The 16,101-nt window shown below is 45.2% G+C and overlaps 1 protein-coding gene across 4 annotated transcripts in view; it reads left to right on the top strand.

Moving 5' to 3' along the window:
* Positions 1–15,087, top strand: part of GRIA1 (glutamate ionotropic receptor AMPA type subunit 1) — a 355,242-nt gene extending 340,155 nt beyond the window's left edge. For all 4 annotated transcript variants that reach the window (XM_005683203.2, XM_005683204.2, XM_013965710.2 and 1 more), the window contains exons 15-16: positions 3,845–3,979; positions 12,264–15,087. In XM_005683203.2, coding sequence (XP_005683260.1) covers positions 3,845–3,979; positions 12,264–12,464 — 336 coding nt within the window. In that variant the 3' untranslated portion in view covers positions 12,465–15,087. The remainder of the gene's footprint in view (positions 1–3,844; positions 3,980–12,263) is intronic.

The raw sequence follows: 16,101 nt of genomic DNA, 5'->3' as shown, positions 1-16,101 counted from the left end.
GATTTAATAGACTTCATGTAATGGGCATCCCAGTATCCATGGGAGGGACTAGTCTTATGGCCAAAGCCTTGGCTTCTCCTTAGAACTTTCTACTTATGTCATTAAAAAGCATCAAGTCTCTCTGCCTCAGACCTGGCTCAACCCTCCTCATGAAGAATCAAGACATCTTCATGTTCCTGGGTGGGATGCTGGCTCAGAAACACAGAGGGCGTCTGGGACAGTCCCCCAGTACGTGGGAAGAGCAAGGAAAAATATGAAAAAGAAAAAAAAATATCACTTGCACATAGGGAAGGCAGAAAATCAAGACAATAGGTTAAGGGGAACAGATGAAGTGGGGAGCTCATCACCATAACAGCAAGCCCAACAACTCCAAAAGACGGAATTTTTGTTTTTCTCTTCACCTGTCATTCGTCTTGGTACTGTCACTCTCCTTGCTCCTGTTGGAAGACAAGTCGTGAGTTCTTCACTCCCACCAGCAAGCTGCCTGGCTCTGGGAAGTGCAGCTGCTAAGGGATGCGGGGAGAATGGGGTCTCCCAGAGGGGTGCTCGGGAGACTCGGGTTCTGTCCTTCCCTCTCCACAGTCGAAGTTGGGAAGCATGTAGCTTGCTCATGAAACGTGAGCATGGCTGTTTGTGCACAAAGGCGTGAGAAAGCCCCCTCTAACATGGAGACAGGGGAATCACAGTTCTGATCCTTAAATAACAGAAAGTTTTGTTTCTGCCCCAGGATACCCCATCATATTCCAACAGAGGAAGTCAAAGAAAGTCGGTAAAGGCAACTTGATGGAAAATTATGGCTTGGGTCTCCTCGAAAGAACTAAATTTGGTGCTATCAAAAAGTCAGTGGTGCACCTAAGGGAAATTAAGAAACCTTGCCTAAATGTAAACTCCTCAACTACATGAGCCAAGAAGACACCAATGCCCACCAGCCCTTCATTATACACCCTATCACACTGTGCCAAATTTAGATGGCAATGCTTCATCTAAGTTTTCTTTCTGATACTGCTGGTGACTCAGGTGCTCCCTTGGTTCCAGAGGTCTTCCCAGGATTGTGTCAACATAAAGAAGGATCCATAAAACTGTGTCCTGCTAGAGGTGGCAGTGCCCATACCATCTGACTGCCCTCTTGGTTTGGTTTGAATGTCATATGTCCCCTCACCAACACAGACTGCCACCTCCATGGACCAGAGACCTCCCTCAGAAGTGAAGGATGCTCTCTACCTCCAGATATAAAGACTCAGTCACTGGACCTTCCTCCTTCTGCAGGCACACAGAATATGCCTCCTATTCCCACTTCCATTTGAAGATCTGACCCTACTTCCTTCCATGATGTATCACAAATGGACACCCCACCTTCTACAGTCAGGGAGGAAGATGGCTTCTTATGATTTTTTTTGAAGATAGTAACAAAAAAAGGTGTCCACCACTTCCTTATCCTTGAAGATAATCTGCAACCAAAGTGAACCTAAAAAGACTATAAAGAAGGAAACAAAAACAGCCTTGGTAACCAGGAGGCAAGATGTACTTCTGCTGCTGAAACGCTGATCAGCTGATGAAGTCAACAACACTCAGTCCTTTCCTCCCAGCTTTCTTGTCTACCACCTCCCCCCAGGCCAGTTCCCCATCCACTCCGTCTGAGCTTCACTGTCAACCACTCTATTCCAAGCTGTGAGCTGATAATACAGTAATGTGCCTCCGAACCACACCCCAGGCCTGCCCACACAGGAGAGTTTTATAGGAACTTCTATAAATCATAAGTCCTCCAAAAACTCTAAAGACTTACTTCCCAGGGGAACTACAGAACTCACAAACACCAAACAGGGAGACATTTTGAGCATTCTGAAAAACCAAGCCAAGTGAGAATTTACTTGTTCAGCCAACTCTTGAACCAAGCACCAAACTCATTTTCACATATTTCCCTTGTCAGGCCACAATACCAGAGCAGGAGAAATTCTACCCCTCTCAATAATCATTTCCACCACTTCTAAAGCCAGGCTACACCTTGCCAAGTGTAACCATATTCAAGAACCATCTGCTTTAGCAATACAGGAAGCCACCAGAGAAATATGTTTTAGATAATCCAACAGCTCTGCCAGCCAAGGCGGCTTCTGGGGAGAGAAGGGAGGCTGCTATTTGCCAGCTGTGGTCCCCAAGCTCAGCCGAGCTGAATCCTGTACAATGCACCAAGCAGAACTTGGGCAGAGGCCACAGACTTGGTCAATTGCTGACCCCTTTCCACATACCCAGATTCAGAGTAGTCCCTAGGGCATGACAGCTCACCTTTTGCCTGACTCACCAATACCCCCACCTGAAAAAGAACACACAGAGATATAAAAGCTTTATCCTACCTAGTGCCACCGACCAACCACGGCTGTGCACCAGTGCCAGAGGAGGCATGCATTTCATTTAAATTTGGTGAGAAATCTGAACCTGAGCAAACAATATCAACCAAGATGTTCAAGCCACCATGGCATCTGGGGATGAGTATGCTTCCAAGATCTAAAGATGTTTTCTTGCCTGAGTCAAGAATTTAATTGATCCCCCTCTCCCCAAGTCAGCTTCCCTGGTGGCTCGAATGGTAAAGAATCTGCCACAATACACGAGTCCCGGATTGAATCCCTAGGTTAGAAGATCCCCAGGAGAAGGGAATGGCACCCCACTCCAGTATTCTTGCCTGGAGAATCCCATGGACAAAGGAGCCTGGTGGGAGACAGTCCATGGGGTTGCAAAGAGTTGGACATGACTGAGCTACTAACACAGTCAATCTCCCCAAGTCATTACCTTCCCCTATAACCAGAAGTTTTGTTTGGTTGTTTTCACCATCTGGGAGGATGCTGTCCCTTAGTCCCCAACTCGTGAATCTCATTGGAAGTGACAGAACTCAGGGATGGTCTCACAAACTGATGTTGTTTCTCAGGCTCCACAAAATGAGCTCTGTCCACTTCCTACTGGACATGGACACTTGTCCCCAGGACCCTAGGAATTAAGCACCCTGCTCCCCAATCCTGCCCATTCAGAACTAGTGCAAGATCTTTTAGCCCAGGCAACAGAGATTTCTAAATTCAGCTATCTGAATCTGCCTACGGTGTTTTGCAGCAAGCACCTCCACGAGAAAAATGACTCCAATTAAGCATAATTATTAGGGTTTAATGGAGCCATTTTTCTACCTCAGTGCCTTTTTTCTATTCCAAGCCCCCCAGTTTTCTTTTCCCCTTCATTGGGACTCAGCACAGTAAGTTAAAGGTATACATTGGTTGATCTTTATTATACATACAATAACTGTCTTATTAAATTGAAATCAAATGCACATCTAGGAGAAAGTTCACTTTAAGTACCAACTCACAGAAAAATGCTCACAGGCATAAACAATAAGCAAGGCCAGTGTGTTGCTGAGCAACTGAGGGAGTGGGGGGCAGGAATTCGGCTGCAAAGAAAGGGACACAGTTTCCTGAAAGAATGGAGTAAGCTCAGGGGTGCAGATCTTGGTGGAAACTGCCCCGACTTCTTGTGGCACCCCCCACCCTAAAACAGGCACTGAGGAGAATGGGAAATCTAATTATCAACTAAATATAATCAAGGACGCTCAGAGAATTCATTCACACACACACACACACACACACACACACACACACACACACGCACGCATACACACAGGCACACATTTTTTTTCCTGGGGAATGTTGAACACTCTGTCAATATATACAAAGCCTTTCCAACTATTATGAATGTTAAAGAGGGTGATGGGGTTGAGTGTATGTGTGTTAAAATGCTGCTGCTTGCTTAGTCTCTAGCCCCCTGGCTCACTGGACTCTTCCCCCTCCCCTCTCCCTCCTCCTCTTCCTAGGACAAGACGAGTGCTCTCAGCCTCAGCAATGTGGCGGGCGTGTTCTACATCCTGATCGGAGGACTTGGACTCGCCATGCTGGTTGCCTTAATTGAGTTCTGCTACAAATCGCGTAGCGAATCCAAGCGGATGAAGGTGGCATCGTCTTCCCAGGCCTTTTTCCTAACCTGTTCTGTGATACAGCTGGGTTTCCTGGGAGTCCCTTTTGTTAGAAAGGGTGGGGAGTGATGGGAGGTGGAGGTCAGTCCAAGGCAGGGGATGATGAGAACCAGGTTATGAGGAAGGTGGCAGGGAAAGAGGCAGCGGTGAGAGAGAAAGGAAGATGTTGGCAATTGTCAGGGTAAATACAAGGCCTAAGAAAAGAAATGCATCAGCCAGTGATGGGGGTGGTGAGATGAAAAGTCAGGGGTTGAGTGGACACTCAAGGTGGTGAGAGGCAAGAGGGACTGCCTCACAGTCACTCTTGGTAGTGACTCTCTGAGGTCATGTTAACTGAAGTGTAGCTCCAAAACCGCAGAGGGGGCGTCTTCCCTCTGCAAGGTGGATGATCTTGCCATGCCGGGTAAGGTAGGTCTATTCTTGGCCACCACACTGTAAGATGGACTTTGGCAGAGAGGATCATGCCCAGAGAATGGTAAGCACATTAACTGATGACCCCAAACCACATCAAATATAGTGAAGGCAGCTAACTCAAAAAGAGAAGAAATATAGAAGTTATGACAGCTGCCTATAAAACCATGAAGAATTCTTGGGAGTGAAAGAAAACAGATCAGTTTTGTGGAGTCCCAAAGTATACAAGAACTAATGATTAAAAGTTAGGGAGAACAGATGTGAACACAGTAAGTGAGATCTACTTTTCTTTCAGAGCTATCCCAAAATGGGATGGATTGTGCCAGTAAACAACACACAGCTCATCACTGGAGGCATACATGTAGAGGCTGAATAATTCTTGACACATGTATAGATTCAAAGGATCCAGTGGGAGTCTGGACTAAATGACCATCAAGTCCCCTCACTTGTCATCATTTAGCTTCAATAAGAAAATATTTTGGGAAGGAAATGTTATTCATGTGAGCAACACCATAAGCAAGACATCATGAGGGGGCAAAGAGGACTAAGATACTGTCTGTAACCTTCAGCATTTTTAACAAGCTACTCAGAGACCCAAACTGTGGCATAGATAGGAAGACCTATAGGGATATATAGGAGGGAGAAAATAGAGAAGGCTTCTGGGAAGAACCAGAGATTAAGAGGAAGGACAAGTGGAATTCAAACCAACAGAAGTGGCAAGAAGCACAGTCATTCTGAGCAATGTACCCTAGGCTGTTACTTTGACTTGAGTAGACTAACAGGACTCATTGATAGAATTTTCTCTCCCAGAATGTCCCCTAAGAAGCCCTTTTTCCAACATGCAATCGCTCCCAGACTCAGCATACCCACTGTTGGATCACAGCCATAGCCTCCTACCAACCCTTTTCCTGCCTTAGGCACCCACCCTACATATACCTCCAGGTCCCTCTTGGAGAAGACATTGCTGGACATTTGCTTCCCCTGTTTGGAAACTCTGTACTCAGTTCTGTACACAGGGAGTGGGAGTTGAGAGCAGAGGGCCTTCTGTCCTGGCATTCAACATTTCCACATCATAGTTCTAACCTACTTTCCCCTCCCCAGGCAATCTGCTCTCCTTACATGCTCCATACTCCAGCCACCCACCTCATGCTTTCCGTGTGTACCCACCCATGTGCCTTGATGCAAGTCAATCCCTCTGTCTTCTGTCACATAATTAGTAGCTCAGCTGCATCCAACTCTTTGCAACCCCATGCACTATAGCCTTCCAAGCTCCTCTGTCCAGGCAAGAATACTAGAGTGGGAAGACAATCCCTTCTCCAGGGGATCTTCCCGATTCAGGGATTGAACCCAGGTCTCCTGCATTGCAAGCAGATTCTTTACCATCTGAGCCACTAGGGAAACCTCAAAGTCAACTTCCCAAGATACACACATGGAGTAATTAAGGGATGGTAGTGTGACAGTACTTGGTAAGGGACCTAGGAATACCTCCATCCCACCCTTGACCAATTCATCCAAGTTCAGGTCCTCTCAGAAAGGACAAAGCACAGCAAAAGTACAAACCTCAGATTCTAAATCCAGTGTAGACCTCCAAGGAGCTTGGCTGGACACAACAAGGTCTCCTAGAACCTGAAGGGCTGTCTTTGCCCACCCCATTCAAAACATAAGCCTAAAGACTCTCTTATCTTACCCTTCAAAAGTGCGGAAAGGTTACTCCAGAGGCAGTAAGTGGAACAGAAGACCTAGGTGAGCACAACCTTTACAAACCCCCCAAAACCTTCCACATGGGCCATAACCAAAACCAGGCTCCCAGGATTGGCCCAGTCCTCACTGAGGGAACTCCCCTCAAACAGTGCAGCAAGGCTCTGGAGACTGAATGTCTGAGCACAAATCTTGCCTGCTCTGCACATTAACTGAGTCATCCTAAATGAGTTTCAATAGCTCTCTGATCCTCCTTTTAATAAAATGAGGCTAGTGGTAGTTCATTTGGGTTTTTCAGTAACATCATATGGAAAACCTAAACACATCTTTGGCCAACCCAATATACACCTTATAAAAATTGTTGTGGATTATATGAAAAAGTGGGTATAAAGGCTCTGCAAAATGCCTGGGCCATAGTAAGCCCAAAGTAAATAATAATTACTAGAATTATATTATTATAAAGAATTATATTATTAACTTGGAGAAGGCAATGGCACCCCACTCTAGTACTCTTGCCTGGAAACTCCCATGGATGGAAGAGCCTGGTAGGCTGCAGTCCATGGGGTCGCTAAGTCGGACATGACTGAGCAACTTCACTTTCACCTTTCGCTTTCATGCATTGGAGAAGGAAATGGCAACCCACTCCAGTGTTCTTGCCTGGAGAATCCCAGGGACGGAGGAGCCTGGTGGGCTGCCATCTATGGGATCACACAGAGTTGGACACGACTGAAGTGACTTAGCAATAGCAATATTATTAACTAGAATTATATTATTAGTGGCCAGCTACACCCTCCTTAAGACTCATTCCATAGCCCCTACTTACATGTCCTAGGGTTTTTAAAGCCATAGAGATTGTGAGTTTCCCAAGGTAAGAAGCTACATCTGATTTCTCTTTGGACATCCCACACACATAGGGTAAGCGCTAGTTAGATTAATGTGGGTTTGTATCCAGAGAAAATCTCCTGGAGGATAAGGTGAGGCAATGGAAGGAGCTGCTGTTAGGTAAAGCAAACATAACCCTCAAAACCACTCAGCCAGGAAGCACACACATCACCTGATATGCTTTTGGCCCCATCATGAGATCTGAAGAGACCAGATGTGTCCAAGCAGGACTGGACTTCCAGCCCTTCCTATGGGATGACCATATCCTACTAATCATGGTCAGCGCCAGGTGGTGGTACCAGGGTGGCTAACAACAAAGATCCTCTTAAACCTGTATAACATTGACCTTCACCACTGAAGTCACAGCATGCAAGTAAAGACAAGAATTCTTAAGAAAGTCAACTGAGTCATACCATAACTCCTGGGAGACATTCTCTCCCTTCCCTTTCTAAGGAAGATATCAAATTTCTCAGGAGCCAACATCAAGATCTCTTAGAATCATTAATGTAAGCTGTTCCATCACAATCTTCTATAGTTAATTCCACCAGTTGGCATGATTTCTGCCCAACACAGTGAGACTCCTAATAGAATTTTTAATCTTCTACCTGCAGAAAAGATGCCTTTATGGGCCTTAAGAGTCAACCCAGTCCTTAATTTTCAGAGCTCCATCAACCCCTCTCTTATCCAAAGGAGATAAATGAACACATTCTGCTTGCCTCTCAGATTTTGCTGCTTTGCAGTTCTCTTTATTATTCTGTACTTTGCCTGCTCCAAAGGCAGATTAGCTCTTTTCAAAAGTGCAGCCTCCACCTTCGCACAGAGGACTGCATTGACAGTGTCCAAAGCCTTTGGTAAGAACCTTCCCTCTTGTTTCTTCCCTTAACTACAGTATGTGGCCAACCCTTAAGACCTTGAGCCCCTACACCTAGTTCACAATCAGCCTCCTATTTGTCAGTGTTTAAGGAGCCCTTCCCCACCCTGCATGAAAAAGAGAGGAAAGAGAAGAGGGTGCATGAAAGGAGAAAGAAAGAAGGGAGGAAAAAAGGAAAAATACCTTTTTAGTAACTTCCCTGTTCAAAGTGCTTACTATACATTTTCATTAACCCTGTGCTTGCAGTTCTACAGATGAAGAAATAGGGGGTCAGAGAAGTTAAGTAGTTTTTCCAACAAACTCAGAGCTGGTGGAACAGGAATGAGATCTCCAACTTGGCTTCTGCAAAGCCTGGGTTCTTGGTACCAGCCAAGTCACTTGTCATCAATTTCTCTCTCCACCCCAACCTCAGGGCCACAGATCATTTTTATCACCTACTAGGTCCCATCAAAACCCCATCCCCAGTGCACAGAAATAAGACAGAGTCCTTCTCCTTAGGTTTCTCTGATCGAGTCGTTCAGGCCATCCATGGGACGTGACCCTTGGCTTGTGCATTACTGAAACCCTTTCCCCTTGGACGTCATGTGAGCAGGACACAGAGCAAGTGTCACAGGGACGGTGGGAAGGCGCCCGGCAGGCAGTCCTTCTACAAAGCCGTATGGAGCACCACTGCCTGCTAGGCATCACTCAGCCCTCAGGATCCAGTCAGGAGCAAGCCAGACACAGTTTCTGCTCTCAGGAAACTGAGAGTTTAATTGGCAGACAAAAAATAAGCAAATGTGTAATATACGTTCAATGAGTGTTTAAAGATGAATGCTCACAGCAGTCAAGTCCTGATCAGGGAATGGCATCAGGGGCAGGACAAGAGGCTTCCCTGAAACAGTGATGTTGAACAGACTTGAGGCAGAGAAGGAATTAACCAGGGGACAATGGTTGTCACCAAAGGAGGCACAAGTATCACAGACCCAAAAATCAGAACTCTTGCCCAGACATAAGAGGAAGGCCAGGGAGACTGGGCACGGGAAGACTGATGAGAAAGGAGAGCAAAGAAGAGCTGGGGGCTCAGAGAGGGACTTCAGGCAACACCAACATTTCAGCTTAATTGAAACTGTCCCACAGTAAAAAAATTTCAAATCCAAGACACTCCAAATTGAATAAACTCTCAGACACCCTGTACCTCTCCTCTGCCTGGGAAAACAGACAGAAACCTGAGCCCTTAACTGATATTAAGGCTAACCAGGGTCTTTATTATCTACCACATTGTTCCCCCCCAAAAAAATAATTCCCAGCTGCTCCCACCCCCCGGAGAGCGCTGACTTTTCATAACTGTAGTGGCTGTGCTGACACGGGCTGTGTCGAAACCACACCCATCAAGGCTTTGCATGTTTCCCTGGAATTAATGAGCAGCTGAGGTACATGGTCAGGCATGGGTGCCGGGGCTCGGGGGGCAGTGCATCCTCCACAGCAGGTGGTCCCTCTGACTCCAAGGCATCACCGAGGGCTGAGCTTTTACTAAGGTGTTCTATGATGTGCAGAGGCTGGGCAGACTTTTCTTAGAAAAGCAAGTAGCTAAAAAGTTAGGGTGTCATCACTGTTAGATAAATGAGTTTCTGAAGCAGCAACTCCGGGACTTTGAGGCTAGACTTTTCACTCCCCCTTTTCTCCCTGAGTATCTGTTTCAGAAACAACTACTTATGAGGATGAACTTGATGGATGGCTGGCATGTCAAGGATGGACAGGGGAGAACCACTGTTCCCAGAGGCAAGGGGAGAGATGACGTCAGCTTCCAACTGTTAGCTACCAGGGGGAGGAGGCCCCACAGGCAGAGGGTCGTTCACTTTGACCCTAGGTCACAGATAACTAACTTGAAGCAAGTCAGTGACAAGTCCTCAATTGCTCTGTAAAGTGAAATCAACTAAGACCAGTGTGTTTCCACCTTATTTGCATATTAGAATAACCTGGGGCGGGGTTGAAACTCTAGACGTCCAGGCCACACACCACACCTATTAAGTCAGCATCCCTGAGGTAGGTCTCAGGCATCAGTGTTTCTTCTTCCGAAACCCCTAGAACCTGCAGCCAAGTTTGAGAACTAGTGAAATGGTCATTTTTAGCAGTGCTTCCCACTCCCATTTTGACTCTATTCATCCCTTCTCCTGAGATTAGAAAGGAAACCAGTAAGCAGGTAACCCCCACCATCAACAGGAGTATGGAGTCACTGACCTCTGAGAACCCCTCAGCTTTCATGAAAACCAATCCTGAATGACTTAAAGAGTTCTAGCTACATGCCTGGCTCAGTTACCTCAGACTCACAGGCACCAATACTGATGGTGCCACTAGCCTTCTCCTTTAAAATAAATATGTCAAGTACCACTGACTTCTGTGAGATATTATGGAAATATGTGAGACCTTTTGAGAAACAAAGCCCAGGGTGATCTGTGTGAACTTTAAACTTTTTGTTTTAATTAAAGGAGTGTGGCAGAGAAAACTCAGAGAAGACAGACATCCCAAGCCAATTCATAGAAGGTTCCACACTGCCCCCACACACAAATAAAAAGTTCTTCTCAACAATTTAAAAGTGAGAACAAGTCACCATGAATTCCTCCTGTTTTCTTTTTACATTTCCCCCATAGAGCAGCACAGAGGTGTTGATGTGACCCTGACTTAGAAGAATGCTCTCTAGATCACACTTCCTCTCCAGTGCAGGCAGAATGTAAATACACCATGTCCAGGAGTTTGAAGAGGAGACAGAACCCTGTGGGTGGAGCATCATATGGGGCAGATCTGTCTGAATCATGAAATTTTTTTTTAAAGAAAAACTATTTTAAAACACTGTCAGAATTACCAGTAATAAGAGGATCCTCCCAAAGCATAGTGCAGCAGAAGGAAAAACAACTGGGTCAAAACTGCCCTGTTTATGTCCATGAGGCCACAGGAGATGGACTTACTTCTCTGATCACTAGAATCATGCCAATATGCCAAAGGGGGAAGCCATCAACTTTTTAAGACTGGCCCTATGTGTTTGGCTTTTCCAAGACACATTCCAAGATATCTACTGGGTCTCTAACAACATGCTGGGCACGCTGGCAGGCAGTCATGGATTGAGAAGACACAGCCCTTGTCCATCTCTAGACAGTTAGCTCTCTTAAAGAAGACAGAAGTTACATACCTGAAGCAGAATCATTGCAAGCGAGTGTATAATGTATGAGAACTGGCGAGGATGGGGGGCAGGACACGCTGGGGCAGTCTAAGACAACTTCAAAGAGGCAGGAACAAATTGAGTCTTGAAGGATGGATAGACTGGCCTTACAGAAAGGAACCTCTAAACTCATAGACAATTTTTCGTGTTGATTTTCACCAAGAAACTAAGCCCTACCTCAAATTTTCTATGGGTATCTTTTAATGGGAAGTTGGAGATGACAGGAAGAGGGTTTGGATTTCTGGTCATGAAATTTCATTCTCCAAAGGAACTCAGTCAAGAACACCTCCTCAGGTCTAATAGGATATGATTATAATCACAGATTCTGGTCTTGATCATTTTGTCTAATTCACCTCATCCTGGGGTGATCATTGGAGCTCTTTTGACATCTAGAATTCCAACATTCCAGAAGTCACAATCTTTCACAAATCAGTAGCACCAATCCGATGTGTCAGGGTAGAAGTACAGGTTATCCGTGCTAATGGGAAGTGGATGACAGATAATGATCTTTGGAATTCATTTTCATTTTTTTTAGCACAGTCTTTTTTTCCCATTATATTATGCATACCATATTAGTCAAACAAGTCCTATGTTCTCTTAACACACACTGCTAGAGACAGGATGACATTTTTTTCCAGAAGTAATTATAAGCAGTTTTAAATTTTCACTCAACAGTGATATACCATCAATTAAGTGTAACATTTCAACTCAGTTTTTCATGCAGTATAGAACCATTCTCTCTAATACACTTTGACAAACATGGAGATTTCAAAGGTCTAGAGAGATAGCTATGCACAAAGTCACATAACAAGTTGATGTCAGAATTAGGACTAAAACCCAGGTTTCCTAAACCCCATTTCCAGAGCAGTTCTACTTGGTCATGTTGCTACATTTATTATCATCAGTACTACCATGGAAGCATTGTACCTTTAGAAATCACAGAAGGTGAAGGATCTTAGAGATCACCAAATCCAGCACATCTCGTTAAACTTAGAGAACATGAGGTCCAGAGAGGTAATCAGACTAGTTCATAGCCGGGTAACAGTTCTGTGAGTTCACAGGAAGTCAGGTAGCATTACAGATTAGGAAACAAGCTGGGTAGGGAGGAGAGCTGGAGTGACATTTTAAGCCCAGTGTTGACTCATTCTCCTCGCCAGTCATTGCCAAGGACCTGGGGAAGAACCCCCGGTCCTCCTGAAAAGGGTTTCTGTTTGATCCCACAGCAATCCATCAACGAAGCCATACGGACATCGACGCTCCCCCGAAACAGTGGGGCAGGAGCCAGCGGTGCCGGGAGTGGAGAGAACGGCCGGGTGGTCAGCCATGACTTCCCCAAGTCCATGCAATCGATCCCCTGCATGAGCCACAGTTCAGGAATGCCCTTGGGAGCCACTGGATTGTAACTGGAGCAGATGGAGACCCCCTCGGGGAGTATGCCCAGGCTCCCCCAGTTCCATCCCACACCCTTCAGTGCCAAAAACAACAAAATGAAACAAAACCGCCACCAACCACCAGGACCACGAGGAGGAGGATTCAACAGATTTTCCTGAAGAATCAAGAAACCATTTTGCGGCCTCTTCTCCTTTTTCGATGTTCTTTTGCCCTTTTCCATTGGCTAAGTGAGGATGACAAATAACACTGTATGGCAATAAGGGGAGAAAAACCCTGTCACATAGAGCCTGTGTCACTGGAGCACTAATGAGGAAAATGTACTGCTTTCTTTTAATTCAGTTGTTCATGTGTCTTAGTGTGTGCACTATTTTTTTTCTTACTAATATCCATGGTTTGCAGGTTCTGTTAGATCCCTTCCTTTTCCTTCTTACTCCCAACTCCCTACCCATCCCACTTTAGTTTTCAGATTGGAGATTCAAGATTCGTTCCACCTGACAAGCAAGCAAAAGGAAAACAGCAATCTTCAAAAGAATCCATCATGGGAGCTCTCCAAATCCCCTCCACACCTCGGCCCCAAGCCATGGATGGAGACCGACATTGCCGGAGGAGTGGGCTGCCTTTCCACACAAGGCACTGCCCAGGCACTGACTTAGTTAAAAACACGTGTGAAGCAACTCAGACCCTGGGTGGCAAAGAAGCTGTAAAGGCAGACATACAGCCGGAAGAAGACTCATGAAGTTATTGCTGGAGACTCAGATAAAGCTTCCTTGAATGTGTAACAGCCATCTCACAGGCCTTAGGTGGAACAGTATGCTTTGTCATAGAGTCACGCTCAGCCCGGAGGAGTATGTCCTTCTGCTATGCTCAAGCCCAATGGCATTCTGGTGGCTGAAGGGCAACTGGCCTCCTAAACCAAGTTGAGCCTTGGGAATAGCTGGCATCCAGGAAACTCTCATCCCTGATTCTCACTTTTCATTTGATAGTCCTCTGCAGCAACCCCATTGTAGAGTAGACTCTTTCTCCTTGGAGCCTCTGATGTGGGGGAAATAAAAAGAAGAAAAAAAAATATGATGGAAGAACTTTGGAAGAGGAAGCTTCATCCAAGCCCACAAGCAATAGAACTTTCTATAGTGTGCCCTGTCCTAAGACTGAGAGACCAAGTGTGAAGTTTAGGGTTTTAGTGACCTGGAGAACTTGAGTTTTTATGTCCATGTATGAGTGTTATTGTATCAGGTGGTCAGATGAACTGTCATCTTTCGAAAGTGAAATGCCCAAGGCTGAATGATTTGAAGGATAGGGAGATGGAGTAGGTTGATAACAACACTGGGAGATCTTAAGATCCCTGATCCCAACTTGTAACTTGAAGAGGCCAACCTTCCCCCAGCTAAGACAGAATGAGAACGTTGTAATCCAATGACTAGAATCATTGGATTGTGCCCACAATGTGAAACTAAAACAAGATTGGAGAAGTGACAGGGTTCATGGAGAGAAACCTAGGCTGACTACAACTTTGGTTGGGGTCTTGGCACATGGCTTTCTTGGAGATCCCAACTCTCATTCTCGGTGCAGTCAGCTTCCTTCTCTCCAGCACCTCTCTCCTAGGTGCATGATTCATCACCTAGAGTGTGCCATGTGTCATCAGCATTTACTGAAAACCATATTCTGGCTTGTTCCCTCACCCCCTAACTTCTATCCAATCTTCTCTGCTAGGGATTATCATTAGCAATGGACAAACTAAAGGTTTTGGAGCCTACCTCCAAGTAGATGCTGCATGACTGGCTTCATATGTGGATTCTCTCCATGGACCCCCACCATCTGTATGTCTCTTCCATCCTCCTCTCATCAGCCATAGCAAAGAACCATCCCCAAATCAAACGCTTTGCCCTCTCAACTCAAGTGTCATTCAGTCTCTCATATGTCAATGTGGGCATGGTATGTGAAGCAGGATCTCGATAAGGATTGTCACCTTTTGATACTGCCCAGCTGCTGTCCTCCTCATCCATTGCCCTCCCACCAGATTTTCCCTAACCCTTAGCCTACCACTGCAGAATCTGATATGACCCACCCTTATGGAGTCTGCATTTCAGAGTTCAAAATAACCCTCTACAATCAACATGCTTCAAAAATATTTTGTCTTTGGCCTGGTAAGATGCCTCTTCAGCCACTGAGTTCACCAGTAACATGAGCTGATAGTAACAGATCAGCTATGCTAGAAATGAGTGTGTATGCTATGCAGGGGTCCAAGACTCCAGCAGAAGATGTTTTTCATTGACAGAGGGGTGACGGGGAAAACAAAAGTAAGAAAAAAGTTAACTTGTATTATGTATTTTTACTACACTTTTCTTAAAAATAGAGCAATGGGAAAACTGAAGGAGACTGACATTTTTCTCAACAGGAATCCATACTTAACAGTTCTGGCTTTCATTAAATTTTGCTCTTTGGTACCTGGGCCTTTTATTTAACATCTCTATTTGTTTTAACTCTCTTGGCAGATGTGTGAAGGATTTTTGCTTGATCAAACACTAAATATTTTTCTTGGTTCCTGTTTTTCTTTCAAATAGACAGGTTTTTTTTCTTTTGGTATTTGCATAAAATGAAAATATCACCAAGAATTAAATCACTGTGGATCCATTATCTACTTTTCATATTTGTCCATTCCATTTTTGTGCCATTTCTGAAGCCAGAGCACTAAACTATGTTATTTCCTTATTGTTAAGCCTAAGTTCAGTGCATTTTCAATGGTGACCGATACTCCTGCCTCAAGAACAGTTCTTCAAACAAAGTCATTGCAGACGAACTAGATCACCGTGGTTTATTCACCCAAATGAGAAAACAACAACAAAAAGACAGAATGGTACTGGTTTTCAAGGTTATGGTTCCAATTGCATAAGCAGCAGGGTTTAACTTGCAGTGGTCACAGCACCGCTAGGGAACTGGATGGTTCACACGGAATGTCTTCCAGGCATCCCCCCAGTTGGAGTCCAGGTATACCTATGATGTGCAGTCACAACTGAAACCAAATCTAGATCAGACTTATAAAGAGACAATTGTGGTCCTCAGACCACCAGACCCCTCTTCTTGCCTGAAAGTTATTCTTTCACTGGAGCAAGATGGCCTCTGTAAAGGACTTGACATTTTTTGACACGTAAATAGCAATGATTAAGAACAGCTTCAGGTGTTTTCTTTACTAGGGAACTTTGCACATTAGAAGGGGCCAGAGGTCTAAAATAACAGTGGCATTTCAAGCAGTGACTACCACAGTTTAAAAGGGTTGGCGGAAGGGAAAGAACCTAGCAGACCTGTGTGAGGTTTCAGTCACTGTTCAGACCCACTCGCAGTCACCTCCAGCATCTAGGGTGATTCTGAATGAGGAAGCCCTTAGCACCAGCTGCCACAAGGAGAAAACTGATCCGTCACCTTCCCATCAAATAGTTGGGACAGTGAGCATGATGGCTATAAGAGCACAGGTTACTATGCACTGAGCACTCACTATGTTAAGCACTCGTCATATCTTCTAAAGCGTGACAGGGGCCCATAAGAAATGAGGAATCCCAGACTTAAAAGAGATACCACAGTCTCCTCACAGTCTTGTAAGTGACAGAGCAGAGATTCTGCCAGGAACCCAAAGGCTTTCCATTGCCCACCTCG

The sequence above is a fragment of the Capra hircus genome, chromosome 7 (assembly GCF_001704415.2).
Source record: "Capra hircus breed San Clemente chromosome 7, ASM170441v1, whole genome shotgun sequence".
Lineage (NCBI taxonomy): Eukaryota > Metazoa > Chordata > Mammalia > Artiodactyla > Bovidae > Capra > Capra hircus.
The sequence above is the reverse complement of the archived record's forward strand: the minus strand, read 5'-3'. Positions and strand labels throughout refer to the sequence as shown.